Genomic DNA, 18,577 nt, shown 5'->3' with positions numbered 1-18,577 from the left:
CTCATTATACCAAGCTTATTGACTGTATTATTAAAATCATCTACTACTTTAATGTGTTTTTATTTGCTTGATCTATCAAGGACTGTGTATGTATGTTAAAATATCTCACAATAATTATGGCTTTATCAATTCTTCCCAGCAATTTTATAAATATTTGTTTTCGTATTTGTATACAATATTATAATACACCCAAACAAGTTCAGTATCCCTAAAATCATTATTTGCCTTAAAGATCATTTTGTCTGATATTAATTTGCCATACTGGCTTTAATAATTGCCTGGAGTATATTTTACAATTCTTTTACTGTTCAACCTTTCTGTATTATTGGGTTTTCTGTCTCTTTTGTAAACATAATATAGCTAAAATTTTTTTACTGAATCTGAGAATGTATCAGTTAAATTGTAGCTTCCTAGCACCTTGAGTCTTGCTTACCCTATTCTATTTTTCTTCTTTTTTCATAGTACTTTTTATATTTTAACATACTATATAACATACTTATCCAGTATATTGTACTGTCTCTTTCCCTTAGCTAGAATGTTAGTTTCTGAGAATGGGAATCCTTGTCTGTTTTACTCACTGATGTCCCAAGTGTTTACAATAGGGCCTGGCATAAAGTATACACTTCATGAGTATTTGTTGAATAGTAAATGACTATTTCTCTTTTAATTGCTAAGTTTAATGCATTTACATTTCTTGTGATTACTATTATATTCAGATTTATTTCTACAATGTTATTTTTAATGCATATTAAAAATAGTAGAGCATCTAAGGAACAAAAGGTAAATTTCTGAAAAATTACAGATTTTTCTTGCTAGCCAACCAGTTCTATCTTGACCAGGAAATTCAAGAATTGATGGAATCCTTCATTGAAATGTTCTTTGGTCAACATATTTGCCTTGATGAAGTAAACGGGCTCTCTCATTCACCATAATTGGGGATCTTTTGTCTTCTATGTAAAACTGAGTGAACTCACTTTTTAAAATAATAGCTTTATTGATATAAAATTTACATACCAGAAAATTAATGTTTAACATGTACGACTGAGTAGTTTTTAGAATATTCACAGAATTGTACATTACCACTAATTGCAGAACATTTTCATTTCCCCATAAAGAAACGCTATACTCATTAGAAGTCACTCCCCAACGTCCTTCCCCCCGCCCAGCCCTAGGCAACCCCTAATCTAACACCCGTATCTATGTATTTGCCTACTCTAAACATTTCATATAAATGGAATCATACAATATGTGGCTTTTTATGTCTGGCTGACTTCTCCAGGCAATCTTCCAGGATACCTATTCTTTTTTTAGCTGGCCTAATCTGCTATGAAGCCACACAATTAAATCAAAGAGAACTCACTACAGGGAATGAAAAGACAGAAAAGGAACACTGAAATAACACAGTGATAGTAACGGCAGAAGCTGCTCCCATCCCTACAGCTAGGGGAACAAGGGAAGAGGTATAAGGAGGACCATGGTTTAAACCTAGGGACCCTGCAGAGCTATAACACAGATTTCTGAAGAGGATGATGCTGTCTGACTATTTCTAGAGTGCAGAGGGGGGCACCAAAGGTCTGAGACTCAAGCCTTAAATAAGAAAGAGCACTGACTTCATGAAACTGCTATCTATGAACACAAAATAAGACTGCTTCTAGGAGACTGGGAAAAAACTGGGAACACCTTCCAATGCTGGAGTTTACAACTATTCATGGATTGACATTCACAGGAACAGCAAGCAAAAAGGAAGAGTACAGGTCATTTCTTCTTCCTACTGCATTTCATTCTACCTTTAGTGCCTTCCAGTTGGCAGAAACTGACAGGAAGCCAATTAATAAAGGAGAAATGTAGTTTGCCAAGTCCTAGCTCCAGGACCAAAGCAGAATATAGAAGGGTAAGGTTGGATACAAAATGTCTCTTGGATAGCTTAATAACCAGTACATGTCATTTAACCCATCCGGTGAGCTTTCAATTTCAAGAACTGCTTTTTACTTTTAGAATATATATTTGGGGACATCCTTGGTGGCACAGTGGTTAAGAATCCTCCTGCCAATGCAGAGGACACAGGTTCAAGCCCTGGTCCGGGAAGATCCCACGTGCCGCGGAGCAACTAAGCCCATGCACCACAACTACTGAGCCTGTGCTCTAGAGCCTGTGAGCCACTACTACTGAAGCCCACGCACCTAGAGCCCGTATATGAGCACAACAAGAGAAGCCACTGCAATGAGAAGCCCACGCACCACAACGGAGAGTAGTCCCCACTCGCTGCAACTAGAGAAAGCCCACGCACAGCAACGAAGACCCAACACAGCCAAAAATAAACAAATAAATTTATTTTTAAAAAAAGAATATATATTTGGTTCTTTTCAAATCTGTATGGTCTTCTGATGAATTTTGTTGCTTTCTAACGTTTTCTATTTCATTTTTTGTATGTTTAATTATTTTAAATATAGTTATCTTACAAGCCTCTATTATCTCAAAAGTTCTTGGGGGTCTAATTTTAATTTTGTTTTCTATTGTTTCTGCTGACACTTATAGTGAATGGGTTTTGGAATTTAGAATTGTGAACTCATGTTCAGCAGGGCCTGTGTGACCTGGATTTAAAGTGGTGTGTCCCTTCAGAGAAGATTTCCATTTACTAGGAATGGCACAGTAGGCACACTAGAGGATCATATTCATGTAAATTTCTATGTCTGGAGAGTGAGAAAAGGGCAAGGTCCTAGACTGACTGTGGGAATAATGAATTATCTTTACCTTTTCATCAGACAGTTTGGCTTCATCCAAAACAATATATTATTTCAGAGCCTGGACCAGTTGTTCTTCCACAGAAATCAAGTTAGCCATGCACCCTACAAGGGGATAGAAGAAAGGGCCCATCGGAACTGGACAAGTGGCTTCCCAGCTTGCTTCACTGGGACCAAAGCTCCAATGAAAGGCAGGTCCCCTGAGCCAGGAGAGAGTCAGCTCTTTCTGCATCACTGAGTTGAGGAGCTAAAGGAGATATGATGGTCACAATGTTCTAGCCTTTGGCTTCAAGAAAGAGAGAAAGGCACTCCCAGTGGGACATTGAACACTTTGCCCATACAGTGAGCTATGTCATCAGGAAAGGACCTTTATCTCATCCTTTCACCCTATAGGTAATCTTATCATGTGGGGCATGGAAACCCTGTAGGATAAAACCACTTCAATACATAGGAATGAACACTGAAGTTTCAGGTGAGGAAGAAAAGAGCAGACTGGATTCTCAGGTCATACAATATACACTACCCACAATCACTGACATTCCACAAAAGGTATGTGAACATTCCTAAAGGTCCTGAGAATATCTAGACCTCACAAAAAGTATACACACCATAAACACATGTTTCCCAGAAAAAAACCTTTGGGCTATGTGAGGTCCAGTCCCTTAATGGCCTCCAAAATGAAAAGTATTAATTTCTGGAAACTCCTTTCTCACTGTCCCCTAGTTATAACTAAAAACATGTGGTGAGACTTTTCCACCCTGATAGAGAACAAGTGGGCCACACCTGATGCTGGGAACTAAGAATCATTTGTGGAGAATACTACCTTGCCTGGCCCATACCAAGATGTGAAGATGTCAGCCCATGTGCAGCCCAGAAAACCAAACAAGGCCATCACTAGCATGGAGGTTTGGAGTTTCTTGATTCCAGAGGTCAGCATCTGCAAGGCATTTAGTAACATTCATTAGACCACTATAGTTAAAAAAAGAGTGACTAATGTGAGGAGACTAATACAAATGCATGCACATGTGCAAATACACACAACACAAACCACAGTAATTGACTTACACTGTGAAAGCTAAAAGGAAACTATCTGATTATATGCTCTTCAGGAAACCAAGCACTAGAGGGAAGCAACCAGTTGGGAAGTAACTAAATGTAAGTCAAGGAGTTTTTAAATGCCAGGATGATCAATATAAGCTGGCTGCTGGGAACCATAAGTTAAGCATGCTATGATACTTGAAACTAAACAGTTCAGTCTAGACATAAAATGATCAAAGCTGAGCACACAATTCATTAAAAAGCCAAGTCCAAACTATTAGCTGGTTAAAAGTCTATGGTCTTCAAAACTGGCAGAGCTCAACAAGAAAAATAAGCTCGAACAGACAAGTTATAATTCTAGATTCACAGATTACTCAGCTGTCTTTATTTAAATTTGGTCCTTAAGGTCAAAAGGAGAGGAGCATGTCCTGGAAAGTTTCAGATCCCATTGGGAGAATAAACAAGAACATAAGTGAGCACATAAAAAAAGCTGAACATTTAGACTCAGGAAACACAGATCAATTATTCACTTTTCAAAGGACAAATTTCTGCATCAGTAAAATGGTATATCTGGATATCATGATCTTTAAGGCCACCTCTAGTTTCAAAGAGGGTCTATGATATTTATCAAATCCTGCCTCAAAGAAGAAATACAATATAGGTATATATTGTGGTAACTCTGGTGTATGATAGTTTATCCATTTACTAGCTGCGATGTCTTGGGCAAGTTTATTTATGTTTAAAGTTCTGATTTTACTCTGTATGTGGTTAGTGTAATGAGGATTAAATAATAGATTTAATGTGACTGGCACACAGCCATCATTCCATTAAAGATAACTACAGCCATCATTGTTTCATAAACATAAAACATAAAAAGTGTCTGCTTTTTTTTATGTTGCTATGTTTGCCCAAACTCTGCCCTTAGTCTACTTCTCCCTCTCTATCTTTTTAATAATAATAGTAGCTAACATTTATTGAGTGGTTACCACTCTTCTACATATCATCATGTGTAAACTCATTTAACCCTCACAACAATTCTATGAGGGTAGGAACTCTTTTCACCATTTAATATTTGTGGAAATTGAGCATAGTGAGATTAAATAACCTGCCCAAGGTCACATAGCTAATAAAGTGTCAAAATCAAGCATTCAAGCTTTAAAGTTCATGTTCCTTTTTCTTTTTTAGCTTTTTTTTTTTGATGTGAACCAGTTTTAAAGTCTTTATTGAATTTGTTGCAATATTGCTTCTGTTTTATGTTTTAGTTTTTTGGCTGCGAGGCACGTGGGATCTTAGCTCCCCGACCAGGGATCAAACCCACACCCGCTGCATTGGAAGGCGAAGTCAACCACTGGACCGCCATGGAAGTCCCTAAAGTTCATGTTCTCAACCACCATGCCATAGCTACCTCAAATAACACATCTAAGCAGACAATTTCCAAATCTAGTATCCAGTGCTTTGGATCAAAATTTTAAAACAAGGCTGAAGCCAGGAGGGTGTAAGAACCAGCCAATGGAATTTCTGTCCCTGTGGGTTGGGTCCTATGGGTTGGGTCCCTATGGTCAAATTTGTAAAGACAACTTACAAAATACCGTTTTTATAAAATCAGTTGAGAAATTGAGTTATTTGTAGTGAGGTGGATGGACCTAGAGTCTCTCATACAGAGTGAAGCAAGTCAGAAAGAGAAAAACAAATACCATATGCTAACACATATATATGGAGTCTAAAAAAAAAGGTTCTGAAGAACCTAGGGGCAGGACAGGAATAAAGATGCAGACATAGAGGATGGACTTGAGGACACGGGGAGGGGGAAGGGTAAGCTGGGATGAAGTGAGAGAGTGGCATGGACATATATACGCTACCATAGGTAAAATAGCTAGTAGGAGGTAGCCACATAGCACAGGGAGATCAGCTTGGTGCTTTGTGACCACCTAGAGGGGTGGGATAGGGAGGGTGGGAGGGAGACGCAAGAGGGAGGGGATATGGGGATATACGTATGCATATAGCTGATTCACTTTGTTATACAGTAGAAACTAACACACCATTGTAAAGCAATTATACTCCAATAAAGATGTTAAAAAAAATCAGTGGATAGTAAAATAAATAAATAAATAAATCGGTTGATAGTGATATAGTAAGGATCCAGCTAAGCAGCACTCAAAGGAGAATCCTACAACACACTGATGGCACAGCTCAAACACCAATGCCGTACATCCTTCCCATGGCAGAAGACTTCTATAACTGCTTAGCCTTGTTCCCGTTCTCTGATGGATAGCTAACATTTATTGAATCGTTACCACTGTTTGAAATTGAGTCTAGGAAAAGATAATTACCGCACCAAGGTAACAAAGCATTCAGAATATAGGGCACGGGTCTAATGTTTTTAAAGTCTGCTTTTTACTGAGTACTTTGTACCTGGTATCAGAATATATGCTTTATAAATGTTATTTCATTCACTCCCCATCTCAGTAATTGGCACACCATTCAACCCATTCAACCAAAAAGCCATGGAATCATCTTTGACTTCCTTTTTGCTTTCATAACAAACACGAGATCCATTACCATACCCTGTCATCTCTACCTTCAAAATGTATATCAAATGCAATCATTTCTCATTACTTTCATCACAACCACTCTCATCCAAGCTACTATAACCTCTTTCCTGAATGAATGCAGTAGTCTCTTAGTAGGGTTTTCTTCTATCTTGCCACCTCTACAGTCTATTCTTCACAGAGCAACCAGAAGTGATTGATCCTCTATGGTCTCACTCACAGTAAAATCCTGACGTCCTTGCCCCAGCCTGCAAGGTCCTCCATGCTCTGGTATCTGCCTACTTCATCTGCTAAACGTCCCCACCCTTGCTTGTCCACTCCAGCCACAGTGGCCTGACCTTTACTGTTCCTCAAAAGCACCAATCATTCTCCATCTCCAGGTAATTTATATTTATTATTCCTTCTGACTTAAATGCTCTTCTTCTTTATTGCATTCAGGACTCTACTAAGAGAGGACTCGCCCTTATCTCCATAAATATCAGACTCCATTCCTCTCTATCCCCTTAGGCTGTTTTATTTTTCTTCATAAAAGAAGATAATCAGAAATAACTGTTGCTCCTGTCTTGTAAAAATCTAAGTGAGACCATGCTCAGAGCTTTTAACGAGAACAAGAGAAACTGAGCAACTTCTCAAAACAGAAAAAAAGGTCAGTAGAGAGAGGAAAAAGACAAAAGTCTAGTTAAGAGAACTGAATACTACATTCACATGCAGCATCTCTAAGAAAGAATTAGGCCTCAGAAATGATGGTTCTATGGTACACCAAAAGGAGTACCAGGATTCTCAGCCTCCACAGATTCCTGAACCCCAATGTGGCACACAAGCAGAAAACTGTCATCTTTTAAGGAAACACTGTGGATGTCAACAAACATCCATATACTATCAGCAATGACCAGGACAAAGTCAAAGTTGGAAGGCTTCCTTCTATTTTCTGTGGGGCTTCCTTCTATTTTCTGTGGACCTTGTTAGGCTGCTACACTTTGATGGGAACTTTGCAAAGAACAGAACTCCCATAGTGACTGACAGTAAATTTCTCACCAGCACAGGAAAGAGGCTGTAAATCATATTTAATTTGAATTAATGAAAATTTTCAGCATATGCTCTTTCTCGCTTACCAGGCTTTAGATTCAGACTTACTACACATAATTTGGATCAAGTTTCTTCTCTTGTTCAAATATTTAAATATTTTGGATAAAATACAAATTCCTGATCATAGTCTTCAAGACTCTATATGAGCTTGCTCTTTTTTAGCACTCTAACCTCATCTGCCCCCACAGTCTTCTGGCTCCCTACGTACCAGCCTTCTTTTTCAGTTATTCAAAACGTCAAGCTCTCTTACAACTCAGAATCTGTTCCCTTTACCTACAATGCTATTTCCCTTCCTTTCTTTACACTCTGATTCCTTCTAATCTTTAGGTCTCAGTTTATATATCACCTTCACAAAGAGGTCTTCCCTGGACATCCTATCTGAAATCCTCCTGCCTGAAGATTCTCCATCACTTTTGATTTCCCTTAGCAAAAGACAGAGTTTTCCAGTTTGAGTAAATAAAACAAGCTCTAAATACATACTACATACAAAAACACACTTTAAATTAAAATAATCTAAGAAAATTGGAAAGTAAAGGGAGGTAAAAGATATACCATGCAAACAGCAACCATATTGATAGAACAACTACACAAAAAATCAGGAGGAATACAGAAGACTTGAATAATATTATTGGAGTGGCAGAATATGGCACCCTAATATGGCACCCTTATGTTATTTTGGCATAAGAATTATTTTGAGCTAAAGACACTAGAAAAACAGCAAGTGCAAGTAGGGCACTCTGACCTCCTCTTTTCTCCTGGAAAGCAGGAGATAAAACTTAATGTGAAAGATGTCCTCTGAATACCAGGATGAAAGCAACATTCTAATCCCCAGAGATTGGGAGTAGAGGCCAAGAGAAATCTGTACAAACAGACCTTGTTAAAATAACTCAACTTCTTTTAGTATCCCCATGTATTTTAGTCAGTTTTCCACATTTGCTACTCTTTGTTCAACCTAGTATATAAGCACTTCGGCCTATCCATTTTGGGAATTTTCATTTTCCTATGGGGACTCTCATGTACATTTTAAATTCTACATGTTTTTCTCCTGTTAATCTGTCATATCAATTTCATTCTCAGGCCCAGACCTAGGCCCTAAGACAGTAGATATAAAGTTTTGCTTCCCCTGCAATATCAACCAACTTGACCTGACATCTATAGAATACTCCACCAAATAACATCAGATACACATACCTTTTAAGTTCACACAAAACATTCTCCAGGACAGATCATATGCTAGGTCATAAAATAAGTTTCAATGAATTTTTAAAGATTTAAATCATACATTCTCCAATCACATGGAATAAAATTAAAAATAAAAAACTGCCAGAAATCCTAGACATCCTCAAATATTTGGAAATTGAACAACATACTTCTCAATAACCCATAGGTCAAAGAAAAATTTGCAGTGGAAATTAGAAAACATTTTGAACTGAGTAAAAACAAAACTACAATATGTAAAAATCTATGGGCGCAGCTTAAAGCAATATTTAGAAGGAAATGTATAGCTTTAAATGCCTATATCAGAAAACAAAGGTCTCAAATCAATAACCTAAGTTTCCACCTTAAGAAACTTGCTTTGATTAAACTAATCAAAGCAAGTAGAGGAATGAAATAATAAGGATAAGAACAGAAATGAATGAAATAAAAAACATAAAAACAATAGAGAAAATAAAGGAAGCCAAATACTGTTTATTTGAAAAGATGAACAAAATTAACAAACTTTTAGTTCAAGTGACAAGGAAAAAAGAGAAAATAAACAAATAAATAAAGGAATAAAGTAATGAAACAGAGAACAGCAGCATCAACCCTACAGAAACTTAAGAAATTATAAGGGAATATTATAAACATCTTTATGCTAACAAAGCAAACAACTTAGATGAACGAGAAAAATTCCCAGAAAGGTACAATTACCAAGACAAACTCAAGAAGGTACAGAAAATCTAAATAGATCTATAGCAACTAAAGATATTGAATTAGTAATTTAAAATATTACCACAGAGAAATATCCAGGCCCAGATGGTGAATGCTGGTGAATTCTATCAAACACTTAACTAAAAAATAATACTAATCCTTCACAAGCCCTCTCAGAAAACAGAGAGCACTTCCCAGCTAAATATATAATGTCAATATTACCTAGATACCAAAGCCAGACAAAGACATCATATGAAAAGAAAACTACAGAAGCCTCATGGAAATCCTAAACTATTAGCAAACCAAATCCAGCAATATGTAGAAAGGATTTAAACACCATGATTAAGTGAGATTTATCTTATTTAATATAAGAATATAATATATAAGAATATAAGGTTGGTTTAACATTCAACTAATGTACGATACTATCTAAAATAAAGGACAAAAAACACGATCACCTCAACAGATGCAGAAAGAGCATTTGACATAATTTAACACTCATTCATGACTTAAAAAAAAAACCCTCACCAAAACATAAATAGAAAAGAACTTCCTTAACCTGATAAAGACATGTGTGAAACTCTCATAGCTAACATCATATTTAATGGTGAAAGACCAAATGCTTTCCTGCTAAGAACAGGGAAAAAGTAAGGTTGTCTACTCTTGCCACTTCTGTTCGACACTATACTAGAAGTTCTAGCCACAGCAATAAGATAATTTTTTAAAATTAGAAAAGAAGACATGAAACCATCATTTACAGACTACAGGTAGAAAATCCAAGGAATTCACAAGAAAACTACTAGAACTAATGGAAAAATTCAGCAAGATGACAGGGTATAAAATCAACATATCAAAATCAATTACATTTATATATCTTAACAAGGAACATAAAAAAATGGAATTAAGAAAATTCCATTAACAACAGCTTCAAGAATAATATACTATATAGAATCAAATTTAACAAAAAGTATAAGACTTATACATTGCAAACTACAAAACACTGCTGAGAGAAATTTTTAAAACTTTAAATATATGAAAAAAATTCCATGCTTCTGGACTGGAAGACTTAACATTAAGTTGGCAAAATGCTCCCCAAATTGATTCAAAGATTCAATACAATCCCTACTGAAATCTCAGCTGGCATTTTTGCAGAAATTGCCAAGCTGATTCTAAAATTCATATGGAAATGCAAGGCACCCAGTGTCAACCCAAACAAACCTAGGAGGCAATAATCAAGCAAAAAGCATTTATTTGGGATCAAAGAATTGAAATATGGGGCACACAGATTTGGGCAGCAACCCAGTGCCCCACTAGGGAGTAAAAGTCAGGGGCTTTTAAAGGCAGAGAAAGAAGGTTTGCATTACAAACAAATGTAATTGGAGTTGGAGGCAGAAGTTAGTCTTGGCTAAATATGATTGAGTGCTAAGGCTATCACTAGAAGCAAGTAAAAGTTCATTACTGTGACAAGCTGCAGGTGTTCTTGCAGAGTCCTTGGAATATTTGTGGTTTGGCTGAGTTCAAAAGTTCGGTTCCACCTGGTTTACCTCCTTAATGACCTCCTTTCTCCATTAAAAATTTCTTTGACATAAGTGACTCCAGTTTATTTCACATTTCACACCAGAATAACCAAAAATTAGAAAAATTTTGAGAAATCTTGAAAAAGAATGAAGTTGAAAGGCTTATATTACCTGAAGGACAAGGGACGTCTCCCCTAAAGGACATTTATGCTTAGCCCCCTGAAATAAATGGGAAGACCACTCATTTCCCTATTAGTAACTTGAGGTCAGGCTCATGACTGCATCCTCACCTGCCCGCATCCCCAAGAAATACTTCAGGAAGAACATCTAACCAGGGGGTAAGTGGCTGTCTCTTTGAGGTATGCTATAATTTCATCTAGAACTCTATAATCCTTATAACTCTCCCCCTTAAGCTGACCAATTAGGAAAACTAAATCATCTGTTTAGTCCTTTTGTTCATAAATTCTCTCAATTGTTCTACCTAAACAATAGACTATTTGCTGTAACAACAAAGTTATGGAATTGATATGTTATCCAACTTTCATAGCTAAGGAAATTAATGCACAGCATCATTAAGTTAACTTGCCTTAGGTCATGGAGTTAAGGGGTGGACTCAGGTATCTTGCTGTCTAACCAGGATATGAAGAGCTTAAAAAGTGAATAATCATGTTCTAAGTATTAGTTAGTACTGATATAGCATCCCACAAACTCTATAAAGTAGATAAGACAAGATCTTTCCCACTGTTTGGAAGAACCCAAACTCTAAACATTTAAGTGGTATGTCCATGTATTGACAATTGTTGACAATTTACTAGTGGCTATCTCCAAACCTGGAACACAATATAAGAGAACAGAGAAGGTTTAACTAATTTTTACACTGACCATGATTGATAGAAATATTTTTCTTTTTAGATTATATTAAAGTGATTATAAACTGTAGAACTGAGGAACTAAACTCACTTAAACTGAAAGCAGTTTCTCATTGTCATTTTACTGTTGCTGAATGATTTTAGGAAGAAACATTGGTATTTCTCTTCCAAAAAAACAAAAAGGTCACCATTGAGAGAGAGAGAAAAAGCAAGCCACTAAAGCCAAAGAATATTTTTGCAACATAGACTACCAATAAAAACCTTGTATCCAGAATATATAAAGTATTCCTACAAATGAGTAAGAAAAACTACTCAGTGTTAAGTTGGGCTAGAGACTCAAAAAGAACTCATAAAAGGAGATATCCATATGGCCAATAAAAATATGAAAAGTGTTCAGTACCATTCATAATCAGAGAAATGCAAAATAAAACTACACGATACAACTACACACCACCAGAAGGTCTGAAATTTAAGAGTCTTACAAATACAAAATACTGGTAAGGATTGCCGTGCAATCACATGGCTGGTGAAGTGAAAATACAACTGTTCTGAGAAAGTGGCATAATCTAACAAATTTCAATGACCCAGTAATTCCATTTCCATGAAATAAATAGTAATTTCATTCCCATGAACTGAATAGGAATATGTGTACAAGAAACAAGTACAAGAATATTCACCAGAGTCAAAGCAATCCTGAGAAAGAAAAATGGAGCTGGAGGAATCAGGCTCCCTGACTTCAGACTATACTACAAAGCTACAGTCATCAAAACAGTATGGTACTGGCACAGAGACAGAAATATAGATCAATGGAACAGGATAGAAAGCCCAGAAATAAACCCACACACATACGGCCACCTAATTTATGACAAAGGAGGCAAGACTATACAATGGAGAAAAGACAGTCTCTTCAATAAGTGGTGCTTGGAAAACCAAACAGCTACATGTAGAAGACTGAAATTAGAACATTCTCTAACACCATACACAAAAATAAACTCAAAATGGATCAAGGACCTAAATTTAAGGCCGGATACTATAAAACTCTTAGAGGAAAACATAGGCAGAACACTCTCTGACCTAAATCACAGCAATATCTTTTTTGATCCACCTCCTAGAGAAATGAAAACAAAAATAAACAAATGGGACCTAATTAAACTTAAAAGCTTTTACACAGCAAAGGAAACCATAAACGAAAGGAAAGACAACCCACAGAATGGGAGAAAATATTTGCAAATGAAGTGACTGACAAGGGATTAATCTCCAAAATATAGAGACAGCTCATACAGCTCAATATCAAAAAAAACAAAAAACCCAATCAAAAAATGGGCAGAAGACCTAAAGAGACATTTCTCCAAAGAAGACATACAGGTGGCCAAAAAGCACATGAGAAGATGCTCAATATCGCTAATTATTAGAGAAATGCAAATCAAAACTACAATGAGGTATCACCTCACACTGGTTAGAATGGCCACCATCAAAAAGTCTATAAACAGCTACCAAATGTAAAATGGATGGCTAGTGGGAACCTGCTGCATAGCACAAGGAGATCAGTTTGATGCTTTGTGATGACCTAGAGGGATGGAACAGGGAGGTTGGGAGGGAGGCTCAACAGGGAGGGGATGTGGGGATATATGTATATATATAACTGATTTTACTTTGTTGTACACCAGAAACTAACACAACATTATAAAGCATTTATACTCCAATAAAGATGTGAAAAAAAAACCCTACAATCAATAAATGCTGGACAGGGTGTAGAGAAAAGGGAACCCTCCTACACTGTTGGTGGGAATGTAAATTGGTACAGCCACTATGGAGAACAGCATGGAGGTTCCTTAAAAAACTAAAAATAGAGGGACTTCCCTGCAGTCCAGTGGTTAATACTCCACACTTCCACTGCAGGGGGCACTGGTCCAATCCCTGGTCAGGGAACTAGGATTCTGCATGCCGTGCAGTGCAGCCATAAATAAATAAATAATAAATAAATAAATAAAGTGTTCCCATATGATCCAGCAATCCCACTCCTGGGCATCTACCCAGGAAAAAAAATATAATTCAAAAAGATACATGCAGGACTTCCCAGGTGTCCCAGTGGATAAGACTCCACGCTCCCAATGCAGGGGGCCCAGGTTCAATCCCTGGTCAGGAAACTAGATCCCACATACATGCCGCAACTAACAGTTTGCATGCCACAACTAAGGAGCCCACGTGCCACAACTAAGGAGCCCGCCTGCCTCAACTAAGACCTGGCGCAACCAAATAAATAAATAAATAAATTTAAGACAAAACAAAAAAAACATACACACACCCCAATGTTCATTGCAGCACTATGTACAACAGCCAAGACATGGAAGCAACCTAAATGTCCATTGACAGAGAAATGGATAAAGATGTGGCATATATATATGTAGAGAGAGACAGAGAGAGAATGGAATGTTGCTCACCCATAAAATAAACAATAAAATAATGCTATTTGCAACAACATGGACAGACCTAGAGACTATCATACTAAGTGAAGTCAGACAATGACAAATAACATATGATATCACTTATATGTGGAATCTGAAAAATGATATAAATGAACTTCTTTACAAAACAGAAACAGACTCACAGACGTCGAAAACAAACTTATGGTTACCAAAGGGGAAAGGTGGGGGGGAGGGATAAATTAGGAGTTTGGGATTAACACATATGCACTACTATATATAAAAGAGATAATCAACAAGGACATACTGTTTAGCAAAGGAAACTCTACTCAATATTCTGTAATAACCTATATGGGAAATGAATCTGAGAAAGAATGGGTATATGTATATGTATAACAGAATCACTTTGCTGTACACCTGAAACTAACACAACACTGTAAATCAACTATACTCCAATATAAAGTAAAAATTAAATTAAAAATAAAAAAGAACTTCATTTAAAAAAAAAAGAACATTCATACCAGAGTTCATCATATCCCTAAAGTAGAAGAAACTCAAATGTCCATCAATAGTAGCACAGATAAAGAAAGTATGGTATACCATAGTTTCTATCCAATTGAATACCACAGAGTACTTAAAAGGAATGAACTACACATATTACACAAGATACACAAAAATAACATGGATATATCTTAAAAATGTAACACTGAATAAAATAAACTAAACCTAATAGAACAGTGTATGAGTTCATGAACGTAAACTTTTAAAAAGGTAAAATTATATTGCTAAATTATAAAATTGAATTATCTCACAAGACCATTACATTTAAATATTTAGTTGTATATACAAAGAACAGAAAAATCTTGGATTTCCCTGGTGGTGCAGTGGTTAAGAATCCACCTGCCAATGCAGGGGACACGGGTTGGAGCCCTGGTCCGGGAAGATCCCACAAGCCGTGGAGCAACTAAGCCTGTGTGCCACAACTACTGAGCCTGTGTTCTAGAGCCCACGAACCACAACTACTGAGCCCACGGGCCACAACTACTGAAGCCCACATGCCTAGAGCCTATGCTCCGCAACAAGAGAAGCCACCGCAATGAGAAGCCCACACACCACAATGAAAAGTAACCCCCACTCGCTGCAACTAGAGGAAGCCCATGCGCAGCAACAAAGACCCAACGCAGCCATAAATAAATAGATAAATAAAAATCTTCAAGACATATTACTAACAAAAGTAAACTGCAGAACAATATGTTTAATATGATTCTATTTATATAAAACATAATTTATTTGCATGATATATACCTGAGGCATTGTTCAATAAAACTTACTGCAATAATGGAAATGTTCTATAATCTACTGTTCAATTCAGTAGCCACATGTGGCTGTTGAACACTTAAAATGTAGCTAATACAACTGAGGAACTGAAGTTTTAATTTAATTTGAACTACTTTCAATTTAAACAGCCTCATGTGGCTACTGTCTACAGTTTGGACAGTGTAGTTATAGATAAATATATAATGATTACCTCTAGAACAGTGTCTCTCAACCTCGGCACCATTGACATTTGGGACCCAATAATTCTTTACTGTTAGAGTTACACAATGCAGATATTTAGAAGCATCCCTAGCTTTTATCCTCTAGATGCCGATAGTATCCTCTCAGTAATGATAATCAAAATTATCTTCAGACCTTGCCAAATGTTCCCTGTGGGGCAAATAGTGTCCAACTGAAAGAGAACCCTTTTGCATTGTTAGTGGGAATGTAAATTGATACAGCCACTATGGAGAACAGTATGGAGGTTCCTTAAAAAACTAAAAACAGAACTACCATATGACCCAGCAATCCCACTACTGGGCAAATACCCTGAGAAAACCATAATTCAAAATGACACATGTACCCCAATGTTCATTGCAGCACTATTTACAATAGCCAGGACATGGAAACAACCTAAATGTCCAACAGATGAATGGATAAAAAAGATGTGGTATATATATACAATGGAATATTACTCAACCATAAAAAGGAATGAAATTGGGTCATTTGTAGAGATGTGGATGGACCTAGAGTCTACCATACAGAGTGAAGTAAGCCAGAAAGAGAAAAACAAATATCGTATATTAATGCATATACGTGGAATCTAGAAAAATGGTACAGATGAACCTATTTGCAGGACAGGAATAGAGACGTAGATGTAGAGAAAGGATATGTGGACACAGGGGGGAAGGGGAGGGTAGGATGAATTGGGAGATTAGATTTGACATAAATACACTACCATGTGTAAAATAGAAAGCTACTGAGAACCTGCTTTATAGCACAGGGAGCTCAGCTCGGTGCTCTGTGCTGACCAAGATGCGTGGGATGGGGGTGGAGGTGGGAGGGAGGTCCAAGAGGGAGGGGATATAGGTATACATATAGCTGATTCACTTCATTGTACAGCAGAAACTAACACAACATTGTAAGGCAATTATACTCCAATAAAATAAAAAAATAAAATAACTGTAAAAAAAAAAAAAAGAAAAAGAAAAACAAGTTACTGTGGACCACACTGTAAGAACTCTGGGAGAGACTTCAGAGTGATCAATAGAATAAGCCAATAAATACTAAAAAAAAAAACCCACTGCATTAAAGATAGGAGGAAAATGGGGGGAGGAAACACTGTAACATTTTGCTCTATTTCTGTTTTGCCTAAATTGTTTAGCAGTAATATATACATACATGTTCTTTATGTAATTAATAATCTAAAAACTAAGGCTATTTTCCCATGGGTAAAAATGGAAAGTACATACCTAAACTCCAAGGTTACTGTAAATACTAAATACAAAATGGAAACAAATCATCAATTTCCTGGTGTAGTAAAAAAAAAAAAAAAGTAAGTTAGAAAGTTCACATGATTAGTTATGAAGAGCAGTGGAGAAAGAAGATGGAATCTGGGATCTCACAGGAGTTTGTAGCTAGAGAAGCGATCAGTTATTTTTGCCATTCACAGAGACAGGCAAAACAGAAATAGGAACCACTTAAGGGAAGTATAATGAATCTGGTTTGGGATATATTAACATGGAAGAACTTGTGGGCCCTTTAAGCAGAGCTATAGCTGCTAGCTGAAAAGCAATAAAAGCTACAATTAAAGATTCAAGAGTTGTCAATACATAGGCAGTATTTGGATATCATGAGCCTTCAGGGGAAAGCAAAAGGGGCATAAAGAAACTCTGGGCCATAACTAAGGATTGACAAGGAAGGGCCACGGGAGAGTCGAGTAGTTGTAGTCAAAGAGATAGAAGAAAAAGCAGAAGACAACTGGTTTGGCTTCCCATGGAAGCCAAGAGAACGTTTTTGGTTTTGTTTTAAAGTGGCTAATGTTTCCTTAGATCTCATCTCTATTAAAAAAAAACATATTCCGTAGACTATTGGCACAAGAGCAAAAGAGATGAAATAGATTTAATTCAGGAGAGAGCGGGGTCAGTCTCAAAGTAGCACTCACTGACCATCAAGGGAATAACTCTGGAACTGAGAAACCACTTATCACTAGCCCTATGAATCATGAAAGGAAGGTTCTGCTAAAACAACAACAACAAACCTGAACTCTCATGCACCTCTATCATTCTTGCCTCCTTACTCAAGGGCTTTTGCCAAGCACCAGGCCTCAGACCTGTACTCAGAGGAGAGGAGCAGGCTACACTCTCACTAGCAAGCACTTTCTGAAAGGTCTGCAGCAGACCCTGATCTCTGACCAGGCTAAGGTAGATCCCATTTGGACTGTGATACACAAAATCTACATAATTAATCAGAAATACTCTTCTTTGGGCTCCTGGCTTTTCATTCTTGATTCTACTTCTAAAGACCAAGTTTCTATAAATAAGTCTGATGGATTAATTTGAGTTATTGGTCAATGGAGAATGGAATACAATGTATTCTCATGGAAAAGCTCTAAATCCGATGTATATCTATGAAAACACACTTTCTCATTTTATCATCACTTGAGGAAACCCTAACTCAAAATCTGAGTTCTGGAACTGTAGCAGGTCTGGCAAGTTCTGAAGCCACAGGCAAAAATTAGTGTGCACCTTTTTAGGGAGAAAGTCCTCAATTTCATAATATTCGCAAGAGGGTCTGTCACCCCAAAAGTTAATAGTCACTATAACTGTATTTTTTTTCCACCTTAGGCCCTATTTATGATGATTCACTGCATAATTTGTGACATCCATTCCAGACTTATGTGCAAGGTCCAGGTAGATATGTCCACTAGGAAGCTGGACATAAGGGTCTAGAACAGAATTCAAGAGAAAGATTTGAGAGCAGTTTAATAAGTCATAAGCACATAAACGACTGTTACAGCACTGAGAGTAAATAAGATCCCTCCTCCTACAGAATAGTATTGCGAAAAGGAAACATGGACTGGGGAACATACACAGGAGAAATGTGGCCCAATGAAGAGAAGCGAGC

At 37.0% G+C, this 18,577-nt stretch overlaps 2 protein-coding genes across 13 annotated transcripts in view; both read right to left on the bottom strand.

Moving 5' to 3' along the window:
- ACSL6 (acyl-CoA synthetase long chain family member 6) overlaps nucleotides 1–3,441 on the bottom strand; it is a 291,721-nt gene extending 288,280 nt beyond the window's left edge. Inside the window, exon 1 of the mRNA XM_049707244.1 lies at nucleotides 2,752–3,441. The gene's annotated coding sequence lies outside the window, so the exon portion shown is untranslated. The remainder of the gene's footprint in view (nucleotides 1–2,751) is intronic.
- Nucleotides 3,442–3,553: 112 nt separating this feature from the next.
- The window catches only part of P4HA2 (prolyl 4-hydroxylase subunit alpha 2), a 66,542-nt gene continuing 51,518 nt past the window's right edge, over nucleotides 3,554–18,577 (bottom strand). For 7 of the 12 annotated variants that reach the window (XM_049707255.1, XM_049707247.1, XM_049707256.1 and 4 more), the window contains one exon: nucleotides 3,560–3,678. In XM_049707255.1, the coding sequence (XP_049563212.1) occupies nucleotides 3,596–3,678 (83 nt within the window). In that variant the 3' untranslated portion in view covers nucleotides 3,560–3,595. Of the gene's footprint in view, nucleotides 3,679–18,577 lie in introns of all 12 variants that reach the window. The other 5 variants (XM_049707257.1, XM_049707258.1, XM_049707259.1 and 2 more) reach the window with 3 other exon arrangements.

Source organism: Orcinus orca, chromosome 3 (genome assembly GCF_937001465.1).
Source record: "Orcinus orca chromosome 3, mOrcOrc1.1, whole genome shotgun sequence".
NCBI classification, from domain to species: domain Eukaryota; kingdom Metazoa; phylum Chordata; class Mammalia; order Artiodactyla; family Delphinidae; genus Orcinus; species Orcinus orca.
This window is presented reverse-complemented; position numbering and strand designations above follow the sequence as displayed.